Source organism: Pan paniscus, chromosome 3, assembly GCF_029289425.2.
Source record: "Pan paniscus chromosome 3, NHGRI_mPanPan1-v2.0_pri, whole genome shotgun sequence".
NCBI lineage: Eukaryota > Metazoa > Chordata > Mammalia > Primates > Hominidae > Pan > Pan paniscus.
This window is the reverse complement of record NC_073252.2, coordinates 45437123-45459668: the sequence shown is the minus strand read 5'-3', so window position 1 is coordinate 45459668 and position 22546 is coordinate 45437123. Positions and strand designations below refer to the sequence as shown.

General features: G+C 39.3%; 1 protein-coding gene across 2 annotated transcripts in view; it reads left to right on the top strand.

Annotated features, from left to right (window-relative positions):
* CDS1 (CDP-diacylglycerol synthase 1) overlaps positions 1–22546 on the top strand; it is an 88140-nt gene that overhangs the window by 6166 nt on the left and 59428 nt on the right. For both annotated transcript variants that reach the window (XM_003832240.5, XM_008957627.4), the window contains exons 2-3: positions 15169–15296; positions 20356–20452. In XM_003832240.5, the coding sequence (XP_003832288.1) occupies positions 15169–15296; positions 20356–20452 (225 nt within the window). The remainder of the gene's footprint in view (positions 1–15168; positions 15297–20355; positions 20453–22546) is intronic.

Genomic DNA, 22546 nt, shown 5'->3' with positions numbered 1-22546 from the left:
TGTTATGATTTTCTCACTGTTACAGTTTTTGTAAAGGTGGTTGGTTTTATTTACAGAAGCATTACAAAGATTTCTGTGTACTTTCCACCGACTTTCCCGTAAGGTTTGTATCTTGCATAACCGTGGTACATCGGTCAAAACTTAAGAAATTAACATAGCTATAATATCATTTTAGACTGTAGATACTATTCAGAAATTCACTGGTTGTTCCACTATCCATTTACTGCCCTGGGATACAATCCGAGATTCAACACTGCATTTAGTCTAGTTTATTTTGTTATTGTAAAAGCCTTATTGTGTTTTTGTAAATTACTTCTTCATTTTGGTACACTTCACTACAGGTTGTGCTGATGTCACCTGTAAGTGTAATGAACATTTTCTATAGTTTTTCATCTAGATCTAGGCCATTAATAAAATACTAATGTTTAGATCTAGATTTCTGGACTACCATTTGGGCTGATACTCCCTAATTGTTGATAAATTATCAGTCAGTATTACCACCTAAATAATTTTCCATGATTCAGCTTTTATCATGCACAGCATATTCATTTCATTTAATAACATTTTTAAAAAATGCTGGCTTCCAAAATATCGGCAACCCAGCCAAGTGGTAAGACAGAGCTGGGTTTTTAGCTTACTGCAATGAGGAACACTTCCACAGAGCCTTGGTAGTATTTCAGAGGGGGAGAGGCAAGTTGTAATGTATTTGAGAATTGGAAGTTTGGTTTAAGGCAGGTCTTTTTTTTTTTTTTTTTTTTTTTGAGACGGAGTCTCACTCTGTTGCCCAGGCTGGAGTGCAGTGGCGCGTCCTCGGCTCACTGCAAGCTCTGCCTCCCGGGTTCACGCCATTCTTCTGCCTCAGCCTCCGACGTAGCTGGGACTACAGGCGCCCGCCACCACGCCTGGCTAATTTTTTTGTATTTTTAGTAGAGACGGGGTTTCACAGTGTTAGCCAGGACGATCTCAATCTCCTGACCTTGTGATCTGCCCGCCTTGGCCTCCCAAAGTGCTGGGATTACAGGCATGAGCCACCGCACCCGGCCTAAGGCAGGTCTTTCAATGTGGGGAATTGATTAGGATTGGGTAGGGGTCACAATATAACAATTTGGGGTTAGTAGATAAGCCAGGTAAGGATTTTGAGGCAAACGTTTTCAAAGAGTCTTAGGACTAAACTGTTCATTGATGCTTCCTTTCAAAGAGTTGATGTGTCTTTTAGAAATTCTTGTAAACAACATGAACTCCTAGCAAGAGTTTCCAGGAATACTCAAGTTATACTAATAAAAGAGTGAATCTAAAGGCATGGTAATGTAATAGTAAGCTATGTGCGGGTTAGGAATGGTAGTTAACTTGAGATTTCTAAAGAATATCTGAGGGTTACCATGTGAATTTTCACTTACTGTTTATGATCTTTAAACAATTCATTTTCTTATTATTTTGAGAGATACTACCATAGAATGTCATCAACTACATCAAGCTTTGGATGTGTACCACAGTGGGTTTTTTTGATGCTGTCATCCTAAGGAAGAAGCTGAGGCATAACATAGAATTTAAAGACAATACTTGAGCCAAATTTAAAGACTTTACTTGAGCCAAAGTGAGTACACTGCCTGGGACATACTTCCAAGTTGCCTGGGGGAGTGCCTTGGTTGGCCTTTGTTATAAGCAAGTTTTTAAAGGCAAAAAGGAACAGGGAATGGGCTGGTACAAAGTTGTTTAACAGGAATTCTCATTGTCTTACAGAGATAATATTGATGAATGATTGGCTATTCAGTTTTAAAATGTAAGGTATGAGTTACAATGTCTAGTATATGGTATTTTATGGCTACATGGTATCAGTCCAGAGCCAACATAGCAAGTGGCTCGAAGAGGTAATTGTTTAGCTCAAACAGTGAGAGACATGACTGCTGACACATTTTAAATGCCTCTCGGGGCCTGATAATTTAATGAGACTCATATTCTTCAAAATAAAAGTTTCTTTTCCTTTTTAACACAAACAATATTTTGTTTGTCAAAATATACTGGGGAAAAGTGGGACAATTTAATGTCCTCTGGAAAAGTATGAAGAAAAATTAAGATATATACACATGTAGTATGAGTATTCTTTATGTGTTTATGAATTTCATTTTTGTAAAATAGACTCTCACATTTCTTCCCAGATAACACAGATAAATACAGGGGTTTGGCATGTTTGTTTTCCTTTAACCATTTTATATTTGGGGATGTCTTTTCCAAAAATACAGATTTTATTTCAGTGTAAAGAACATAGGTCATTTAAGAAATTATAAACATATTTCTTGAGGCTTGGTTTGGTTCTGTGCATTCAGTAAATGCTTGTTGAGTGCCTATTATAAGCAAGACACTGCTTGAATGTTACTTTTTTGTGGCTTTTTTATACTCTTTGAGAAAAGAGGTGGTGTCAGGATTAGTTTGTTGCTCAACAACTGATTGTAGAATATATTAATCTCTTGAATTATGGACTTTCCCTGCATGGAATAATGATATAAACTAATTTTTTAGTGCAAAATAATTTATAATTTGCAAAATACTTGCTTATACTTAATATCAATTTTAGTCTTTTAACAATTATATAGGCAAGGGAGATAGGTTTAGTTTACATATGAGAAAATTGGAATTTGACAGCCTAAATGCCCTGCTCAGAATCATGCTATTTAGAGCCAGGATTTACCTTAAATTTTCTAATTAAAAAATGTAAAGGAGAAATCAGATGTGTGGTCCTAAATGTATAAAATCAATTTAAAACATTAAGAAAATTTTTACTTTGTTACTACCTTGTGTGATTTTGGACTAATTTGGTCTTTTTGAATCTATGAAATGTTGGCAGTGGATTAGAAATTTTTAGCTGAAAGCCTGTCATTGGGTGATTTCAGGCGCCTAGATTTAAAACAGCACTTCAAGTGTTTCATCGCTTACTTATGATCAATTACAAGAAATCATTAGCTTTTATTTCATTTTATAGCTGTTTATACTTTATTTGGTTGAGAAATGTTTCAGAACTTATTTAATGAGAATGACATCACATTTTGAAACAACTCTAGAAATGGAGAGGAAGTAATTTCATTAATGACCAATTTTTTTTTTTTTTTTTTTTTTTTTTTGAGGCAGAGTCTCACTCTGTCACCCAGGCTGGAGTGCAGTGGCACGATCTTGGGTCACTACAAGCTTCGCCTCCCCCGCTCCCCGTTTCAAGCAACTCTCCCACCTCAGCCTCCCAAGTAGCTGGGATTACAGGCATGCAGCACAAAAGCCTAGCTAATTTTTGTATTTTTAGTAGAGATGGGGTTTCACCATGTTGGCCGGGCTGGTCTTGAACTCCTGACCTCAAGTAATCCACCTGTCTTGGCCTCCCAAAGTGCTGGGATTACGGGCGTGAGCCACTGTGCCCAGCCAACCAATTGGTTTTTGATCATCCCTGAGATACACCAAGTTTATTATGTAAGTATTTACTTATTTTCTTATCCTCAAAATGAGGTGAAAGATATTTTTCAGGTCATGTCATTGAATGTTTGTTTGCTTAAGACTTTCTCAGAACTGTCAAGATTTTAAACTTTTAAAATACGAAATTGAAAGGCACAGGATGGGAGAAAAAAGAGTCCAGTCCAGAGTGGACTCTTATCTATGGAAATTTATAGCTGCTTTTTGCAAACAACGCAGCTAAGAAAGCAGTGTTGCTTTTCTGCTTCCTGGCTATGGTTGTAGTTCCCTTTATTTGCCGGAACCCATGGCCAACTATTTAAGAGCTTTCTGCAAGGCTGATGTAGCCAATCTGACTTCATCACCTGGGTGACCCAGGTGGGATCAGACATCTTGACAGTTAAGTTGTGGCTCACTGCTACCTTCCAGTCCCAAGCAGGTCATTTCACAAACAATATGGGGCTGTCCGTGGGTCAATGAATATTTATTAAGCCCATCTGGAAGTTCACATTTTATCTCAATATATAAAAATCCAGATTCAGGAAACCAAATTAGACTCGTCTTTCAAGGTTGTGCTTTTTATTTTTTCATCTACGTACTATGCTTGTACTTGAACCGTCTCAGAGTTGAGGCTTCGAACAATTCTATGGGACACTATTCATGTAGAGTTCAATGTAGATAGTGCCCCCTGGAATTCTGCTTGTAGTAGTCCCATTTGTAATAATGTATACTGCTTTTAATAAATGCGAGGTTGGTACAAAAAGGTGTACAAAGTATACAAGAAGATAAGGATACTAGCTAGCGATCTGGGTGACTTATCCTCTCAGAGGTATTCCTTCTTTGTCTTGATAGGTTTACAACATATGTTTGCATCCTCTGTCACCTTTAATAATGAATTTCAAATGTATGATTATTTGAGCTCAAAGCTTGAGGATGGCCACTCTGGAGCTTAGATTCAAGTTGCCCTGAGTATACACTCTGATTAGCAGCAGTTACAAGGTTTTTTTTTTTTTTTTTTTTCCTCGTTTAGATAGAGTCTTGCTCTGTCACCCAAGCTGGAGTGCAGTGGCACAATCTTGGCTCACTGCAACCTCTGTCTCCCAGATTCAAGCGATTCTCCTGCCTCAGCCTCCTGAGTAGCTGGTATTACAGGCGCTCTCCACTACGCCTGACTAATTTTTGTATTTTCGTAGAGACGGGGTTTCACTATGTTGGCCAAGCTGGTCTCGAACTCCTGACCTCAAGTGATCCACCCACCTCGGCCTCCCAAAGTGCTGGGATTACAGGCATGAGCCACCGTGCTGGCCTACAAATGGGTTTTTAAGGAAAAAAGAAAAGGCAGATCCTAAATTGTTTAACAAGAATTTAGATTAAAATAAACTATTGATTGGCTACACATTGTTCTTTGCATCATAAATTCCAGGAAGATAAGGGGTGAGGCAGCGAGTCTGAAACAAAATGCCTTTAAGTAATTGCTCCCAGGCACGGGTGTGGGGGTGTGACTGAAGTCCCATACTCTGGGGCCTGATAAATTTTACATACCTCACATAGCTGGGTCAGCTCAGAGCTGTTTTTCTTTTTTCACCTCAATCAATATATTATTTAGTGTAGGGGAGTGAAAACCCTTCTAGGTTTCTTGGCTGGGCTACAAATTAAATTGACATAAGACAAGAGAAAAACCATTTTTCTCTTGTTTAATTACATATGTGCAAAACAAAACAGGAAAGAAGGGTCAGATTTTTGAAGTTTATATAGCACCCTGAGATACTGAAAGGAACCTATTCAGCTTCTAAGGGGTGCTGGCCACGCAAGTTCTGGGAGGGTAAGGGGAGGAAATGCATGGTGAATAAAGGCTGTCTTGTTATGCGGATAGTCTCTCAGGTAATAAAAATTGTCTCAGAGCAGCTGTCTTCCTTATACAAATACTTTACTAATGTAGATTTCCTTTATAGATATACATTTTTTTACAAAATAACTGCATTTCAGAGCTACTAATGTGTCTGCAGTTTCTCAGAATTATAATCTTGAAATATACCAAAGAAGTATATTTTGGGGTGGCATATTCTAGTTCTCTATAGTCATATTTTAGGGTAATATGTCCTGAGTCTCAATATTAAAGTTTTCCCTACTTTTTAATTGTAACTTTTTAATAATATCAAAATGTTAAAAGGTTAGTACAATGATCATCAGCATACCTAGGACTTAACAGTTATTAAGAGATGGCTAAATTTGCTTTATCTTGCCATATATACATAGTTGGCTCTCCATATCTATGGGTCATGGCTCACTGCAGGCTCAACTTCCCAAGCTCAAGTGATCCTCCCACCTCAGCCTCCCGAGTTCCTGGGACCACAGGCATGCACCACCATGCCCAGCTAATTTTTACATTTTTTTTGTAGAGATGGGGTTTCCCTATGTTGTCCAGTCTGGTCTCAAACTCCTTGGCTCAAGCAGTCCTTCTGCCTCGGGCTCCCAAAGTGCTCTCAAAGGTGAAGCACAGGATATGAAAACCCTCAATGCACATCATCCAAGAGGTGGCCAAAATCAGTCTGGTGATGGTCAGTTTTTAGGAAAGGGGTGCATTGTGAAACTGGCAAGCTGTCATATCAAAGCTGCAAAGAGGGAGAGTCCAGTAGCAGCCTCAGATGACTGGCTAAAGGTGATAAAAGAAAGGGTACTCTGTTTCTTGTTTTCTGGAGCTGGTTTCTGCTTACTCCTTAGGAAAGAATTCTGGCTAAAGGTTAATAAGGAAGGGGCATACTGAGGCATGTCCAACCTCCTGTCCTATCGTGGCTGAAACTCAGTTTCCGAAGTTTCTCTGGTGTCCCTTTGGCCAAGAAGGGGTTTGTTCAGTCAGCTGGGAGGGCTTGGGCTTTTATTTTTATTTCTCAATTATTTATAATACCTCATACAATGTAAATTCTACATAAATAGTTGCATACTGTAGTTGTACAATATAGTATGCTGTATTGTTTAGAGAATAATGACAAGAAAAAAATCTATGTGTTTAGTACAGATGCAACCACCTTTTTTTCCCCTTTGAATATTTTTCATCTGAGGCTGGTTAAATTCACGAATATGGAACCCACAAATGTGAGGGGGCCAACCGTACTTGTTTTTCACTCTAAATGAAGGCAAGGCAGAAAAGCTGGAGGCATTATTTATCTTAGCCCTGAAAAAGTGATGTACCTGTGAGGACCAATCATTAATAAGATCTCAGGTAAAAAACAAGTTTGGGATGGCAGTAATAATTCAGATTTTGAGTGAAACTCCTTAATTTTCTCTGTTCTTTTGTGTAATTCCATGGAGTTTTTTTCTTCTAGTGATCTTTATTCTTAATTTGGAATTTAAGACTTACATAAATGAAACCATACAAAATAGTATGATCTTAATGTATAATAGAATGAGATATCACTGGAGAAAGATCAGAAGGAGCCAAACATCTAGGAAAGTCTTAAAATGGGCCTTAAAATTAAGTAAGATTTGAATATTGTAGATAGCATCTTAGGAATGGCAAAAAACAGAGCAGCAATACTGTAGCTTGGAAGACTTGGCCCGATTCCATTTGGGGATAGAGAGATGACAGTCATAATTCTCTCAGCACATACTCACCAAGCTCCTGGTTGCAGGAATGGCCATGGTGGGTGAGACTGCTGGGTGAACAGGCAATCAAAACATGTCATACAAATGTTGGCATGTGAAGAGTTGCACAAAATGGGCTGAGGAGCTCCCCTAGCTTCTGATTGCTGCTAAAACAAATCACTAAAAACTTAGTGTCTTAAAATAATGTAAACTTACCTTACAGTTCTGGAGCTCAGAAGTCCAAAATGGGTCTCCCTAGGCTAAAGTGAAGATGTCCCGATAGGACCATGTTCCTTCTGCAGGCTGCAGGGGAAAATCTGTTTCCTTGCCTTTTCTAGCTTCTAGAGGCTAACAGCATGCCTTGGCTGGTGGCCTCTTACTCCTTGCTCAAAACCAGCATCACTATACCTCTGCTTCTGTCATCTCTTCTCTGACTCTGATCCTCCAGTCTTCTACTTATAAGGACCCTTGTGATTATATTAGACTCACCTGTATAATCCAGGATAAGCTCACCACGTCAAGATCAGTTGATTAGCAAACTTAATCCTGCCCACTTCCTTAATTCTCCCTTGAATTGTACCAACATCTTCACATGTTCTGGGATTAAGACGTGAATATCTTGCTGGGGGGAGTGGGGAGGGAAGCATTATTTTGCCCTTGACAGGCTCCCTGAAGAAGAGTTTTCTAGAAATTACATCTAGGCTGATACCTTAAAGATAAATAGGCACCAGTCAGGCAAAGCCAGGCTCAAAGAGGAAGAGCGTAAGTTATAAATAGAAGAATACCGTAGCACAATATTGAGAGGCTAAGACTCTTCACACTGTGGGGAGCGCAGAAGCTTTAGTTCTGCAGAGCCTGGAGTGGCTGGGTGGGTGTGGCCAAAGCCCTGGCTGGAGAGTAAGAGGAGGCTGGGTTTATACCCTGTGATGAGGAGGTAGGTGGATGATGTAATCAGGTTTGCCTTTTACTCAGGCATTTTATGTTATGTTGAGACACATTTGGTTTTCTCTTATCCAAGCATTGGGATCCACCACAAAGTGTAACTCCTGATTGGATTAGTAAAATGGTACACTGGACCAACCAGTCACCTCCTTCCTTCAGTGGGGAATAGAACAGGGCTGCGGAGAAAGATTTGGGGACGAGTCTTTCCCTTTGCAGTTCAAATTAAAAAAAAATAAGGAGGCTTTATCAATTATCATTAATTAGTGTAGGATAGGACCACAGAGCTGATGAATGAGGTAACCAGATTTCTGTCTATAAAATACAGTGTTGTGGGAGCAGTGGCTCACACCTGTAATCCCAGCACTTTGGGAGGCCAAGGTGGGAGGATCGCTTGAGTCCAGGAGTTTGAGACCAGCCTGGGCAACATAGGGAGACCCTGTCCCTACAAAAAATAACAAAAAATTAGCCAGGTGTGGTGGCTCCACCTGTAGTCCCAGCTGCTTGAGTGGCTGAGGTGGGAGGATCACTTGAGCCTGGGACGGTGAGGCTGTAGTGAGTCATGATAGTGCACTGCACTCCAACCTGGGTGACCCTGCCTCAAAAGAAACAAAACAGTGTTACTAAGTCCCTTGACCATTCTCTATCATTGTAGAGGTCTTGAGCTTCCTCACTCTTCGTTCACCAAACTGCTGACTCACTAGGAATTAAATCAGTTTAGTCCTTCTCCCCAGCACAGATAGAAAGCAGTTCCTTCTCTTCACTTCCACTCCTGGGAGAAAGAGAAGGAATCCATGCCTGTATGAAAACCATGAAGAAGGCCGGGTGCGGTGGCTCATGCCTGTAATCCCAGCACTTTGGGAGGCCGAGGTGGGCAGATCACGAGGTCAGGAGATCGAGACCATCCTGGCTAAAACAGTGAAACCCCGTCTCTACTAAAAATACAAAAAATTAGCCGGGCGTGGTGGCGGGCGCCTGTAGTCCCAGCTACTCGGGAGGCTGAGGCAGGAGAATGGCCTGAACCCGGGAGGCGGAGCTTGCAGTGAGCCGAGATGGCGCCACTGCACTCCAGCCTGGGTGACAGAGCGAGACTCCATCTCCAAAAAAAGAAAAAGAAAACCTTGAAGAAACAGACAGAAAATGTTGAAATCAGGAGCACAGCCTCATGTTCTTTCAAGTAAAACTGTTTAGTTTCAAGATTTTTAAAAGGCTGCCTCCTTTCAGGTGTGGAGCTCTATGTCTCTGTGGGTTTCCTTTGGCTTAATTGCAAATCTTAATGCTGAACTGAGCTACAGGGATCAGTGTCCACATCAAGGGATTCTTGACGGAAGAGCTGACCCTGGTTTTCTAACTCACTTTTTTTCTTTTTCTTTTTTTTTTTAAATTTTATTATTATTATACTTTTAGGGTACATGTGCACAACGTGCAGGTTTGTTACATATGTATACTCACTTTTTAAGGGGCCAGTTGTAAAAGAGATGAAAAGTATGAGTGATTTAATATATTATCCTTTGTTGCATTTTTAACCACTACTTTACCTTCATTTGTTTAGAGACTTCCTTTTGGAGCCATCATCTATTTTTAAAATTTTGATTCTTATTTTAATTAATTTATTTTCAGGTGGGATCTTGCTATGTTGCCCAGGGTGATTTCTAGCTTCTGGGCTCAAGAGGCCCTCCTACCTCAGCTTCCTGAATAGCTGGAAATAGCTGCTTGCCACTGCGCCCAGCTCTTTTTTACTTCAACTGACATAATAGTTGTATATGTTTATGGAGTACAGTGTCATATTTTGAAACCTGTGTACAGTGTGTAATGATGGAATCATCCTCTTGATGAACTGTATCCTTTGTTCCCTGAGCCCCTTGTCCTTGTTCTTGTCCTTTTTGTCCTCAGTATTGGGAAGCACCTCAGTTCTCTTTCCTGGACTGCTCTTTAAGAGTCCCCATGAACTATAAATGATACTCACTAAATTGAGTACACTTAAAGTGCTATCTTAGCTCAAGATGTTATAATGAAAATACTGTAGCCTAAACAACAGGAATTGATTTCTTATAAATCTGGAGGCTGGACATTCAAGATAAACATGCTGGCCAATTTGGTTCCTGCTGGGAGCCCTTTGCAGACAGATAACTTGCTGTGTCCTCCCGTGGTGGAGAGATTATTTCTTGTGCCTCTTTATAAGGGCACCAAACCCATTTGTGAGTCTCCACCCTAATTACCTAATTGACTTCATTATCTTACAAAGGTTACCTCCAGATAACATTACATTGGAAAATTGCACTTCATTGTATAATTTGTTTTTTGGCAGGGACAGAAACATTCATTCCATAGTAAATATAATTTGGCAAATTTTGACATATATATATATATGCCTATGAAGCCATCATTATAATCAAGATAATGAGCTAATCTATCACCACTAAAAGTTTGCCCCTTTTTGTAGTTCTTCCCTCATCCTTAGACACCTACTAATCTGCTTTCTGGCACTATAGATGAGTTTGCATTTTCTGGAATTTTATATAAATGGAATAATATAATACGTGTGTGTGTATATATATATACATATACGTGTGTGTATATATATACATATACATGTGTGTATATATATATACGTATTACATGTACATTTTGTCTGGCTTCTTTTACTCAGCATAATTATTTTGAGATTCATCCCTGTATCAATTGTTCACTTGTTTTTATCACAAGAGAATATTCCACTGTATGAAAGTAACATAATTTGTCCATTTCCCTGTTGGCTATTTGAGTTGTCCCTAGTTTGGAGCTATTGCAAGTAAAGCTACCATGAACATTTGTGCACAAGTCTTTGCTTGTATCTACACTTCAGTTTATCTTGGGTAAATACCTAGGAGTGAAATGGCTGGGTCAGTTGTTGGTTGTATATGTAATTTTAAAAAAAACTGTGATACTGTTTTCCAAACTGGTTGTACTGTTTTACATTCTCACCGGCAGTGCGCAAGCCTTTCAGTTCCTCCAGATTTTCTCCAACATTTGGTTGTTCAATTTTAAAATTTCACCCATTCTGATACATGTATGGTAGAATCACATTGTGATTTTGACTTGCATTGCCTTAATGACTAATAATGTTGAACATATTTTCATATGTTTATTTACCATCTGTGCATTGCCCCTGAAACGTCTGTCCAAATATTTTGTTCATTTATTGATTCCTTGTCGAATTTTGAGAGTTCTTTATGTATTCCAGATTACAAGTCCTTTGTTAGATATGTGATTTGAAAATATGTTTCGTTCTGTGACTTGTCTTCTCATTCTCTTAGTATCTTTTGAGAAAAGAAAATTCTAATTTGGTGAAGTTATATTTATCATTTTTTTGGCGGATAATAATTTTGTTATCATACTAAGAAATTTTTGCCTAACCAAGGTCCCAGAGAGTTTATGTAAGATTTATAGCTTTATATAAATGTCTGATCTGTTTTGATTTAATTTTTATCTGTGGTGTGAGGTATGGATCAAGGTTTTTTGTTAAAATTGTGCCAGTACCATGTGTTGAATTACCTTTGCAACTTTGTTGTCAATCTGTTGACCATATGTATGTAGGTTTATTTATGGACTATTCTTTTCCATTGATCATTTTGTCTATTTTGTCAATACCACATTGTCTTGATTACAGTAGCTTTATAAGAACTCTTGAAAACAGGTAATATAAGTCCTTCAACTTTATTCTTTTTCCAAACTTGTTTGGCTCTTCTATGTTCTTTGCATTTTCATAGACATTTTAGAAAAATTTCTTCAAAAATGCCTTCTGGGATGTTTACAGAAGAAGGTGATGCTCAGCAAGGCTTGCAGCAGTGAATGAGAATGGAAATGGAGGGAGGCTGGGCATGGTGGCCCACACCTGTAATCCCAGCACTTTGGGAGGCCAAGGCAGGTGGATTGCTTGAGCCCAGGAGTTCAAGACCAGCCTGGGAAACATGGTGATACACCATTTCTATGAAAAATGCCAAAAAAAATTAGCCAGGTGTGGTGGTGCATGCCTGTAGTCCCGGCTACTCAGGAGGCTGAGGTGGAAGGATGGCTTGAGCCCAGGAGTCTGAGGTTGCCATGAGCCAAGATCACGCCACTGCACTCCAGCCTAGGTGACAGAGTAAGACCCTGTCTCAAAAAAAAAAAAAAAAAGGGGGGGCAAAAGAAAAAGACATGGAGGGAAAGACAAATGACAGACTTGGTGCCGACTGAATGTTTTGGTTAAAGGAGGCAGATGTCAAGTGTTAAGGTGATGCCTAAGTTTCTGACCTGAGGAATTGGTTAACTGGATTGGCGGTAGGTAGTATCTTCTCCAAAGAAGGAATTACAGAAGGAGGCAGCATTTTGATGTGGAAGAGAGAGAAGTCCATTGCTTCTGTTGAATTTCAAATGATGCCAGTGGAAAACCACCTGGAGATGGCATGTTGGAAGCTGGAGACATAAGTTTACGGGGAGTCATCCGTGTATGGGGTCCATGAGATCACGTGGTGGTGGGAGAACACAGGCCCAAGATAGAAAGTTGAGGATCATTATCTTTAAATTATGACCTGGAGAAGAAGCAGCTACGAATTTTTAGGTTCTTGTAAACATTTTAAATGCCTTCATTCAGGTACGGTGGCTCACCCCTGTAATCCCAGCACTTTGGGAGGTCAGGGCGGGCAGATCACCTGAGGTCAGGAGTTCGAGACTAGCCTGGCCAACATGGTGAAACCCCATCTTTACTAAAAATACAAAAATTAGCCGGGCCTGGTGGGGCATACCTGTAATCCCAGCAACACGGGAGGCTGAGGCAGGAGAATCGCTGGAACCTGGGAGGCAGAGGCTGCAGTGAGCTGAGATTACACCACTGCACTCCAGCCTGGGTGGCAGAGTGAGACTCCATCTCAAATAAATAAATACATACATGCATACATACATACATACATACATACATACCTTCATTCAACATGCACAGTGCCGCATGGCTCTATTTGATCATTAAAAGTATTATAGTACTTCCTTCTTTTCCCTGATCTCCATTCACACTCTTATTTTCCTTTTCAAGTCTAGCATCTTTGCAACAGAGTCTATGCATTAAATACAGTAAAACAAGGGCCTCTGCTGCTCATTCTCATAGTTGAGTAGCGTTGCTCCAAAATGCCACTATTTAGAAATTATCTTGTATTCTTTAATTACTGAATGAAATAGACTCCTGGTGCAATTTAAGTTTTTATTTTGTGTTTCTCTAAAGGGTATAAAATAGAAATCAGAAGCTTAAATAATATAAATAAAAGCAGGACAGCCTTGTTGAGGGTGAGGAGGGGAGGGTTGCAGCACATCACCATTATTGCAAAGTGGACTTTGAAGTGGCTTGCAGAGAACTTTAATATTTTGAGGAGCACAATTTGAATGCTAGTCTAATGGTTTTAGTATTTTATAAATAAGGAAACCAAGGCCTGAGTTTCCTTCAGATTAAGTGATTTGCCATTTGTCTCACTGCTAGTTAGAGTAGAGGTGGAATTAGAGCTGGTAACTCCTGATTCCTAGTCTCATGCTCTTTTTGTAGGATGGTGATACTGCCCTGGAGAACCACTTCCGTTAGTCACCAACCCCACTACCCCTCACACCACCCCTGTCAATACTCTGGGTTATTAAAGGTGAAAAGAAAATGGCAGGGAAAAGAAAAAAAAAACTGATGTGTTTCCCTTGTTCTAGATGTCCAAGCTCTGTAGCTTACCAGACTGACGGCAGGTGCCCTGCCATTTTCTGAAGGGATGTTCTATCTGGTTGTTTATTAGTTACCATCGCTCTCTATTTAAGCAGCTTCAGGGCCAACTGACTCTCGGTGTCACAGTGGGAATTTGACATTTCTATTTCTCATTTGTAATTTAGGGTACGTTGACACATTTAATTTCGTAATTGTGTACTTAAAAAGTGAGTAAACTAAAGTTTATTAGTGCTTTATGAAAACTGAAAATACTCCCGAAGACTAACATTATATTTGGTGAGCCTCCTAATGAGCAATTAGAAGACTTGATTCAATCATAATATTATCTTACTGCTTATTTGAATTTACTAAGTCCTTGGCATTATACTAAATGCTTCATTTTAGGGATGAAGAAACAGTTCAAAGGGGTGATGACATTTGCCAATGTTTTGGAGCTAATAAGGGCTGAGTTTGGATTGAGAATCCTCAACATTCTGAATTGTTGGGTGCTTTTATTCCTAGGATTATTTCAGGCTTGATATCCTGCTCAATGCTCTATTTGTATTTGCCTCCAGGGAATATTCTCTTTCCTCTATCCCAGTTCAACACCCTCACTCCAGTTTCCTCCTCTGTAAGCCATTCTCCCAAGGTTTCTGTGTGTTCACCACTCATAACTGAAGGTTGCCAGGGTAGGATGAAAAGGGTAGGGCCTGAGGCGGCAGAGGTTGTAGAAGAGGAAAGAACATGGCAGTGGAGACTTACAGCAGAATGAACAACTTTAAAACTGAGCATTAGATGACATTTCTGTTTTGAAAATTGCATTGATCACCCTATCCCTGGAAATTCTGCAGTGACCACCTTTGTTGAAAGGCCTAGAGCTCCCTGCCATCTCCATCATACTCACGCAGCTCCTGTACATGCACTCAGAAGTCGGTTTGTGTTTTAAATAACTTCTTTAAAAATCTCATCACCAAATGCTGTTGATCATAGTTTACCTACCAGTAAAATAGAGATGAGGTCCATTTGACCTGCTTCAATTGGGATTCTCTCTTGAGGATCTAATAAAAATGATGGAAGTTGAAATGTTTACAAATATATGTGAAATGCTACACTTGTGTAAGATATTACTCTTATTGTTGATGCTTTAATTGAAATCAAATTTAAAAAGGGACTCAACAGCTGATCAGAATCTACATGGAACTAACACCGTGATCTCCCAGTTAAGTGGCAAAACAATACATATCTGATTTTAGGGGTATATTTCTGATTTAGAAAATATGGGAGCTTCTTTTGTGTCTTTTGTTTAAAGTTATCCTTTGTATTATTAGTAGTAGATTTTAGCGAAGATAGTCGAACTTTCCTAACAAAGAAGTATAGCAGTGCTAAGATTTTCAAGATAAATAGTAGTTTCTTTGTTTCAAATTATGTAACTGAGATTTGACACACTGAGCAATAAATGAATGTATTGGCCAGCCTGTGCTTTTTTAAACATGATTTTGCAAAGTAATTTGTCTTTTTAATTTTAGGAAACAGATATTGATGACAGATATGGAGATTTGGATTCCAGAACAGATTCTGATATTCCGGAAATTCCACCATCCTCAGATAGAACCCCTGAGATTCTCAAAAAAGCTCTATCTGGTTTATCTTCAAGGTATGATTGGATGAAGATGAGTATATCTTAGTGCACAAGATAGGCTTTGAGGTTATCCTTGTCCATGTAATAAATTTGGCTTTTTGTAAGTTTTCCAGCTATGGTATTAGGTGGTCAAAAAGGCCACCTAATATCCGAGGTATAGTTCTATGTATTTAATGTGTATCCACCCTTAAAACCTTGTGAAGTATAAGAAAACCAAGGCTGAGAGGTTAATTATTGAAGGCTACAGAGCTAGTAAGATATAGACCTGGGATTCTTGCCTTGGACTCAGATTCTGAAGTCTATGATCTATTTACCATGTCACATTGCTTTTTCTGGTATTAGAACACCTTATAAAACTCCATAGTGTCTGTTCCCTATTTTTCAAATGCCAGACAGAAATAGGTATTTTTTTTCTTTTTTCTTTTCTTTCTTTCATTTTTTAAATAAGATGGGGTTTTACCACGTTGCCCAGGCTGGTCTTGAACTCCTGGGCTCAAGCAGTCTGCCCACTTTGACCTCCCAAAGTGCTGGGATTACAGGCGTGAAACATGGCACCAGGCCAGTATTTTTTTTTCTTTTAACTGAGTTTAAGATTATTGTCTAAAACTCCACAATCCATTACCATTTTATATTTGTGCAACATTTAAAAATGTGTGATGACCACAAAATTTCAGCTAATTATATTACCCTTCATTGTATACTTTAGTAATATGAATTATAAAATTTATAAAAGCAAAGTAAACCTAAGCTTTTGTCCAGATTAATGTATGAAATGTTACATATTGTTGTAGAAAGAACAATGTTTCCCCAACTTTTTGACACTATGACACAGGAAGAAATACATTGTATACCACATTCCAAGACACACAAATGTATATTTTAACTGCTGCAAAAATGTTATGAAACAATTCTTCCCATTACTGTGTAATACCCTCTGATTTCTTTTCTATTTGATGCTGTTCTATGTTATTGAACAAAAAATGCTACATGTAACTTATTCAATGGATTTTACTACCCTTGGGTCATAGCCTGCAGTCTGAAAACCACTAGTTTAGTTGTATCTAGTAAATGTAATATGAATTTTTCTTTTTTTTTTTACTTTGTAAGGGATAACCATATTAGAATATATTGGTTAAAAGCAACATTTTCATATTTTTTAACCAATAGAACATATCTTTGATCTGCTATGAAAAGCATGATTATTTTAATAGTTCTTGTTCCCAGTTGTTTTCATGACCTAATTCCCAGATATAACTTTGCATTAAAATCTCATCAAGTCTATCTCAGAACTGAAATTTTGTGTAGTCGATGTTCTATGAGAATGATGCCAGATTTGTGTGTGTCATTCATAATAAGATCTTCCTTAATCATGAAGTTGTTTTTTTTTCTGATATAAAGTAACAATAGCAAATACTAACAGCTAATATTTATTTAGCATTTACTATGTACTAGTATTGTTTCAGGCACTTTATATGTATTGACTAATATTCTCATGGCAGCCTTGTAACACAGGTATATAAATGTGGAAACGTAGGCAGATATTATATATCAAGTGTCATGTAGCTAGTAAGTTATGGACCCACATTCTGAACCTAGGTACTGTGGCTTCAATGCCTGTATTCTTATCTATGCTATTTATGAGTGAATTGGTTTTAGAAAATGAACAATAGATAGTATAATGGTTTCAATCTTCTCGAGAAACTTTTCTACAAAGATTACATGAATGTTTTACATGTAATCTGTTTTATACATTTTTATCCTGTTTTTAGTCTAATATTGAAAACAGACTGTCTTGCAAAGACTTAGAATTTGTAGATTACATAAAAATAGTAATTACATAAGAAATGTACATTACTTGCAGAAAAAAAAAATCCTATAATCCTCCTACCAAGACATTAATATTTAGAATACTTCAGTGTTTACTCTTTGAGGCTTTTTTCTTGTGCAGTGTGTGTGTGTGTGTGTGTGTATGTGTGTGTATGTATGGATGTGTGTAAAGCAAAAATGAGATTGTACTGCTTTCTACCTTACTGTTTTCATTTTCATTCCATGGTATTATTAGGAACAACATTTCATGCAGGATCCTAAATATATTTCAGAAACATTTTTAATGTCTGTATATTTTGCTGCATGGCTATGGTCTAGTTTATCCAACTGACCACCTATTTCTGGGCATTTAGTATATTACTAAATGTTCACAATTAAAAATACCTCTACATTAAACATTTTTCTTTGTAGTAACTTTATTTTAACATCCATTAATTATTTCCTTAGGATAAAGTCCTAAAAGGGAAATCCCTTGGTCAAGTTTTATGCCCTCCCCTTACTTTTTTTTTAAAACAGGGTTTCACTCTGTTGCCTAGACTGGAGTGCAGTGGTGCAGTCTCAACTCACCTCAACCTCTACCTCTCAGGCTCAAGCAATCCTCCCACCTCAGCCACCCAGGTAACTGGGACTACAGGCATGAGCCACCATGCCTGGCTAATTTTTGTATTTTTTATAGAGACAGGATTTTGCCTTGGCTTGTGGTCCTTTATTTACCTCTGACTAGATTTGTGACCTAGCCCAGTTTCCTAATCCATCCATTAATCCACAAACAGTTATATCTGTACAACTACATGGGGCCTTTTAGCCATAGCATTTTTGACTCTACACTCATTTTTAGTTCTGCCTCATGCTCATGCTCTCATGAGAAGTTTATGTCTACATAGTTTGTTAAACAATAGAGGGAAATAAAGTTGAATGAATGCAATTTGACTACCTTATGAAGAAACTCGGAAGCTGGAAAAAAATGTATGTTGTTGGTATGTTGGTATTTTAGATCCTGTGTGCAGAAATGACATGATAAAAGGAATATTTGAAAAGAGTATTTGTTGGAAGTATTTAAACTATATTGGAGAGTGGTTGAAAGCAAGGAATGTAATCCTTTTTTTTTTTTTAAGTGACAGTATCTTGCTCTGCCACCCAGGCTGGAGTGCAGTGGCACAATCATGGCTCACTGCAGCCTTGACCTCCTGGGCTCAAGTGTTCCTCCCACCTCAGCCCCCAACTTGCCCCGCCTCTTCTCCCCCCACTCCCCCCGCCCCTCAGTAGCGGGGACCACAGGCGAGTACCACCACGCCCAGCTAAGTTTTGCATTTTTTGTAGAGCTGGGTTTTTACCATGTTGCCCAGGCTGGTCTCAAACTCCTGGGCTGAAGCAATTCTATACCTTATGAAGGCAGCTAATATTTCTGTTCTAAGAAGGGAATGAGGGCTGGACATGGTGGCTCACACCTGAAATCCCAGCACTTTGGGAGGCCAAGGCAGGAGGATCACTTGAGCCCAGGAGTTAGAGACCAGCCTGGGCAAGATAGTAAGACCCTGTCTCTTTTTTTTTTTTTTTTAAAAAAGGAGTGAGGACTTGTGCTTAGAATACACTGCATATATGTTACTAGACTTTAAGTTGAATCAAAATCTCTTGTAACATAATTTAAATGCTACCAGTTGAATTAATAAAAATCAGAAAAGTCCTAAAGAAAAACAGCGACAATTCTAAATATAGAAGTCATCATTTGTATATAGGAGCATTCAGAAATTCTGGATTTTTCATACAGAGCTGCCAACAGTTTATATGACATGGTAACACAAGGAGTGATTATTTGTATGGCACACTGGGGATGAAGTGTGAGGCTTGTGGCGGTGGTGGGGTGCGGTCGGGCATGCCAGGCCCTTACAGCGAGGGTTGAGGGAGACCAGTTCTCAGCATGGCAAGGACCAGCCGGTGTACCAGCAGGAAAGCTCTGCTCTGAGGAGCAAAGAAAGGCCCAAGGATAAAGAAATACTTTGTTTTTTGGAGACGGAGTCTCGCTCAGTCGCCCGGGCTGGAGTGCAGTGGCGCGATCTTGGCTCACTGAAAGCTCCACCTCCCGGCTTCATGCCATTCTCCTGCCTCAGCCTCCCAAGTAGCTGGGACTACAGGCGCCCACCACTATGCCCGGCTAATTGTTTTGTATTTTTAGTAGAGACGGGGTTTCACCGTGTTAGCCAGGATGGTCTCGATCTCCTGACCTCGTGATCTGCCCACGTCAGCCTCCCAAAGTGCTGAGATTACAGGCGTGAGCCACCACGCCCAGCCAAGGAAATACTTTTACTAAAGGCTTTGTCCCTAATCAAAGAAAGCAGTCAATACACTTTGAACAACAGAAGTGTCCTTCCATCTGTCTTTATCCTCAGTGGCTGACCTCTTAGGTAACTGGCACCTCACTCCTTCATTTCACTGAAATCACTGTTCTTTCCAGTTTTAGTTCGGTATTATCTTTCATTACTTATTCTCATTGGCAGTCCATGCTGTCTATATCATATTCTTACAATCATGACTGTATTCATCTGCCATCCTAATTGGGCATCATCTCTTTTGAGGGCTTTTGTACCTGGCTCGTTCTTCCCCTCCATGTGGTCCCTGGTGGGATGCCTGACTTTCACATCCACCCTGACCACCTAACGTCCTAACCTCACGGTTTATTCCCCACTCACATTTAACAAAAATTATTTTCTTTCTGGCCGGCCGTGGTGGCTCACACCTGTAATCCCAGCACTTTGGGAGGCTGAGGCAAGCAGATCATTAGGTCAGGAGATCGAGACCATCCTGGCTAACACAGTGAAACCCTGTCTCTACTAAAAATACAAAACAATTAGCCAGGTGTGGTGGCGGGCACCTGTAGTCCCAGCTACTCGGGAGGCTGAGGCAGGAGAATGGCGTGAACCCAGGAGGTGGAGCTTTCAGTGAGCCGAGATCGCGCCACTGCACTCCAGCCTGGGCGCGACAGAGCGAGACTCCGTCTCAAAAAAAAAAAAAAAAAAAAAAAAAAAAAATTATTTTCTTTCTTGGCTAACATAACTTTAAAAGTTAATTTATCTCCCAGTGTGTGAATGAATGCTGTTTGTTTTTTGTTTTTGTTGTTTGTTATATAAAGTGAAGTAGTGGAATCTTAAAGTATAGTTAAGGAAAATTCATAAATCTGGCAAATCAATACTGAAACCACACAAAAAACCTTAAGAACACGTTAAATACTAGCTTCACGTTTTCTTTGTAGGTGGAAAAACTGGTGGATACGTGGAATTCTCACTCTAACTATGATCTCGTTGTTTTTCCTGATCATCTATATGGGATCTTTCATGCTGATGCTTCTTGTAAGTTTTTGACTTTTCCCTGAGTGTCTCTTGCTTTGTTTTTCAACATTTATATAGGATTGAAGTAATTTGAGCATATCATAAAAAAGAAGCTAATTCAACACTCAGTCACAGAATATTTAGTTCCTTTAAGTGTCTTTTATTTCATGATATGATCTGACTTAATCTTTTCTGTTTGCAAAATGACTATTCAGTGTGTTCGTTCAGCAGAGACCAAGTTTGTATAACAGGTACATATCTATGTGTCTGACATTGTGCCAAGCATATTTTATAAAAGATATGACATGAGCCTGGGCAAAAAAACACAAGCCTGAGACCTCGTCTCTACAGAAAGTTTTAAAAAATAAGCTGGGGGTGGTGGTTCACGCCTATAGTCCCAGCTACTGGGGAGGCTGAGGTGGGAGGATCACTTGAGCCCAGGAGGTTGAGGCTGCTGTGAGCTGTGGTTGTGCTACTGCACTGCAGCCTGGGCAACACAGACCATCTCAGAAAAAAAAAAAATGACAGAAATATACACACATATAACATCAACATATGACTATTAGCTAGATCCCTGATTTCAAGGAACTCAGTGTAATGGGAAAAACATGCAAGTAACCATATGAATAAATAGCATGATAAATAAGCGAGATAAGTTCTATGATAGAACCTGTTAGGAGTGCATGATAGAAAAGCATCTAATCCAGTCTGAGGGAGAGATGAGGAGGGGCTTCCAGAAGAGACAGTGCCAAAGCCGAGTCCTGAATACTGGACAGAGGAAGGAATTCCAAAGTGGAGACATCATGAGCGGGGCATGGAGGTAGTGAGAGGATGCGGTCCATTGGAAGATCTGCAAGTTGCACGTGTAGAGGGTGTCTATATAGGGCACTGGAGAGGCAAGGAAAAACCATTCCGGGAGTTTTGGATTTTGGTGTGTGTGGGAAGCTCAATAAGTCAGGAAGCCAAACAAGTATTTAAACCCTTCATTCATTTGTGTAACAAACGGTTCCAAGATGCCTGCTATATGCCAGGCATTACATTAGTTCTAGGGATGATACAGTGGTATTGAGAAAAATGTACCTGTCTCTGCCCTCATGGAGCATACTATCTGCACTTTAAAGAGCTGATTATGTATTTACAGTGAGATGCCACCTGATGACATTTTGGTCAGTGATAGACAACTATACGACAGAGGTCCTATAAGATTATAATGGAGCCAAAAAATTCCTGTTGCCTCATGATTTTATTCCAATTGCCAACGGTATTCGGTAAAGTAACATGTTGTACAAATTTATAGCCTAGGACCAATAGGCTATACCATATAGACTAGATGTATAAGAGGCCATACCACCTAGGTTTTGTAAGTATACTCTATGATGTTGGCACAACAACGAAATTGCCTAACGCTGCATTTCTCAGAACATACCCCCTTGTTAAGCAACACATGACTATGTATAATTACAAACTACAATAAGCATTTGAAAAAAAGAATAATACTAAGAGAGCAAAGACGGGGCTGGGAGACTTTCCAGAGGCACAGTGCCAAGCACGTGGGCTGCAATCTGAAGGTTGAGTGGGAATCAACAAGGTAAAGGATGGAGTCTTGGGGAGGACCATCACAGGCAGAGGATTTCTGTGTGCAAAAGCCCAGATATTTAAAGCATGAAACATTTGAAGCCCACAAGTGTTGGAACCGAGGAGAAATGCATTTGTTCAATGCATTCATCAAGCACTTAGGCAGTGCTGAGCATGGTTTGACAGCACACAGTGAGAGCCTGCTCTCCAGGGTGCCCTGTGGCCTTCTTTATTGGTATTATCATTGTTATTACTTTTTCTCATTCCTTTTCAGTTAATCCAGGTTCTTCTTATGTACTCATCTTCTTCATCTCTGATTTCTCTTGCCCACTTAGAAATGTGTTTATCCATTTTGCCAATCTCCCTCCATATTCAATTCTATTCATAGCTCATAAGCTTATGAGCTAATGATATGGTTTTCCTTTTATTTTATAAAAGAATAAGTTTTGATGTGAAATTAGACATGATGAAAAAAATTCCATCAGCTCTTGAAGCCACTTAAAGTGGCTTTTATAAGCACCTCAAAGCCTCTTTCACTTC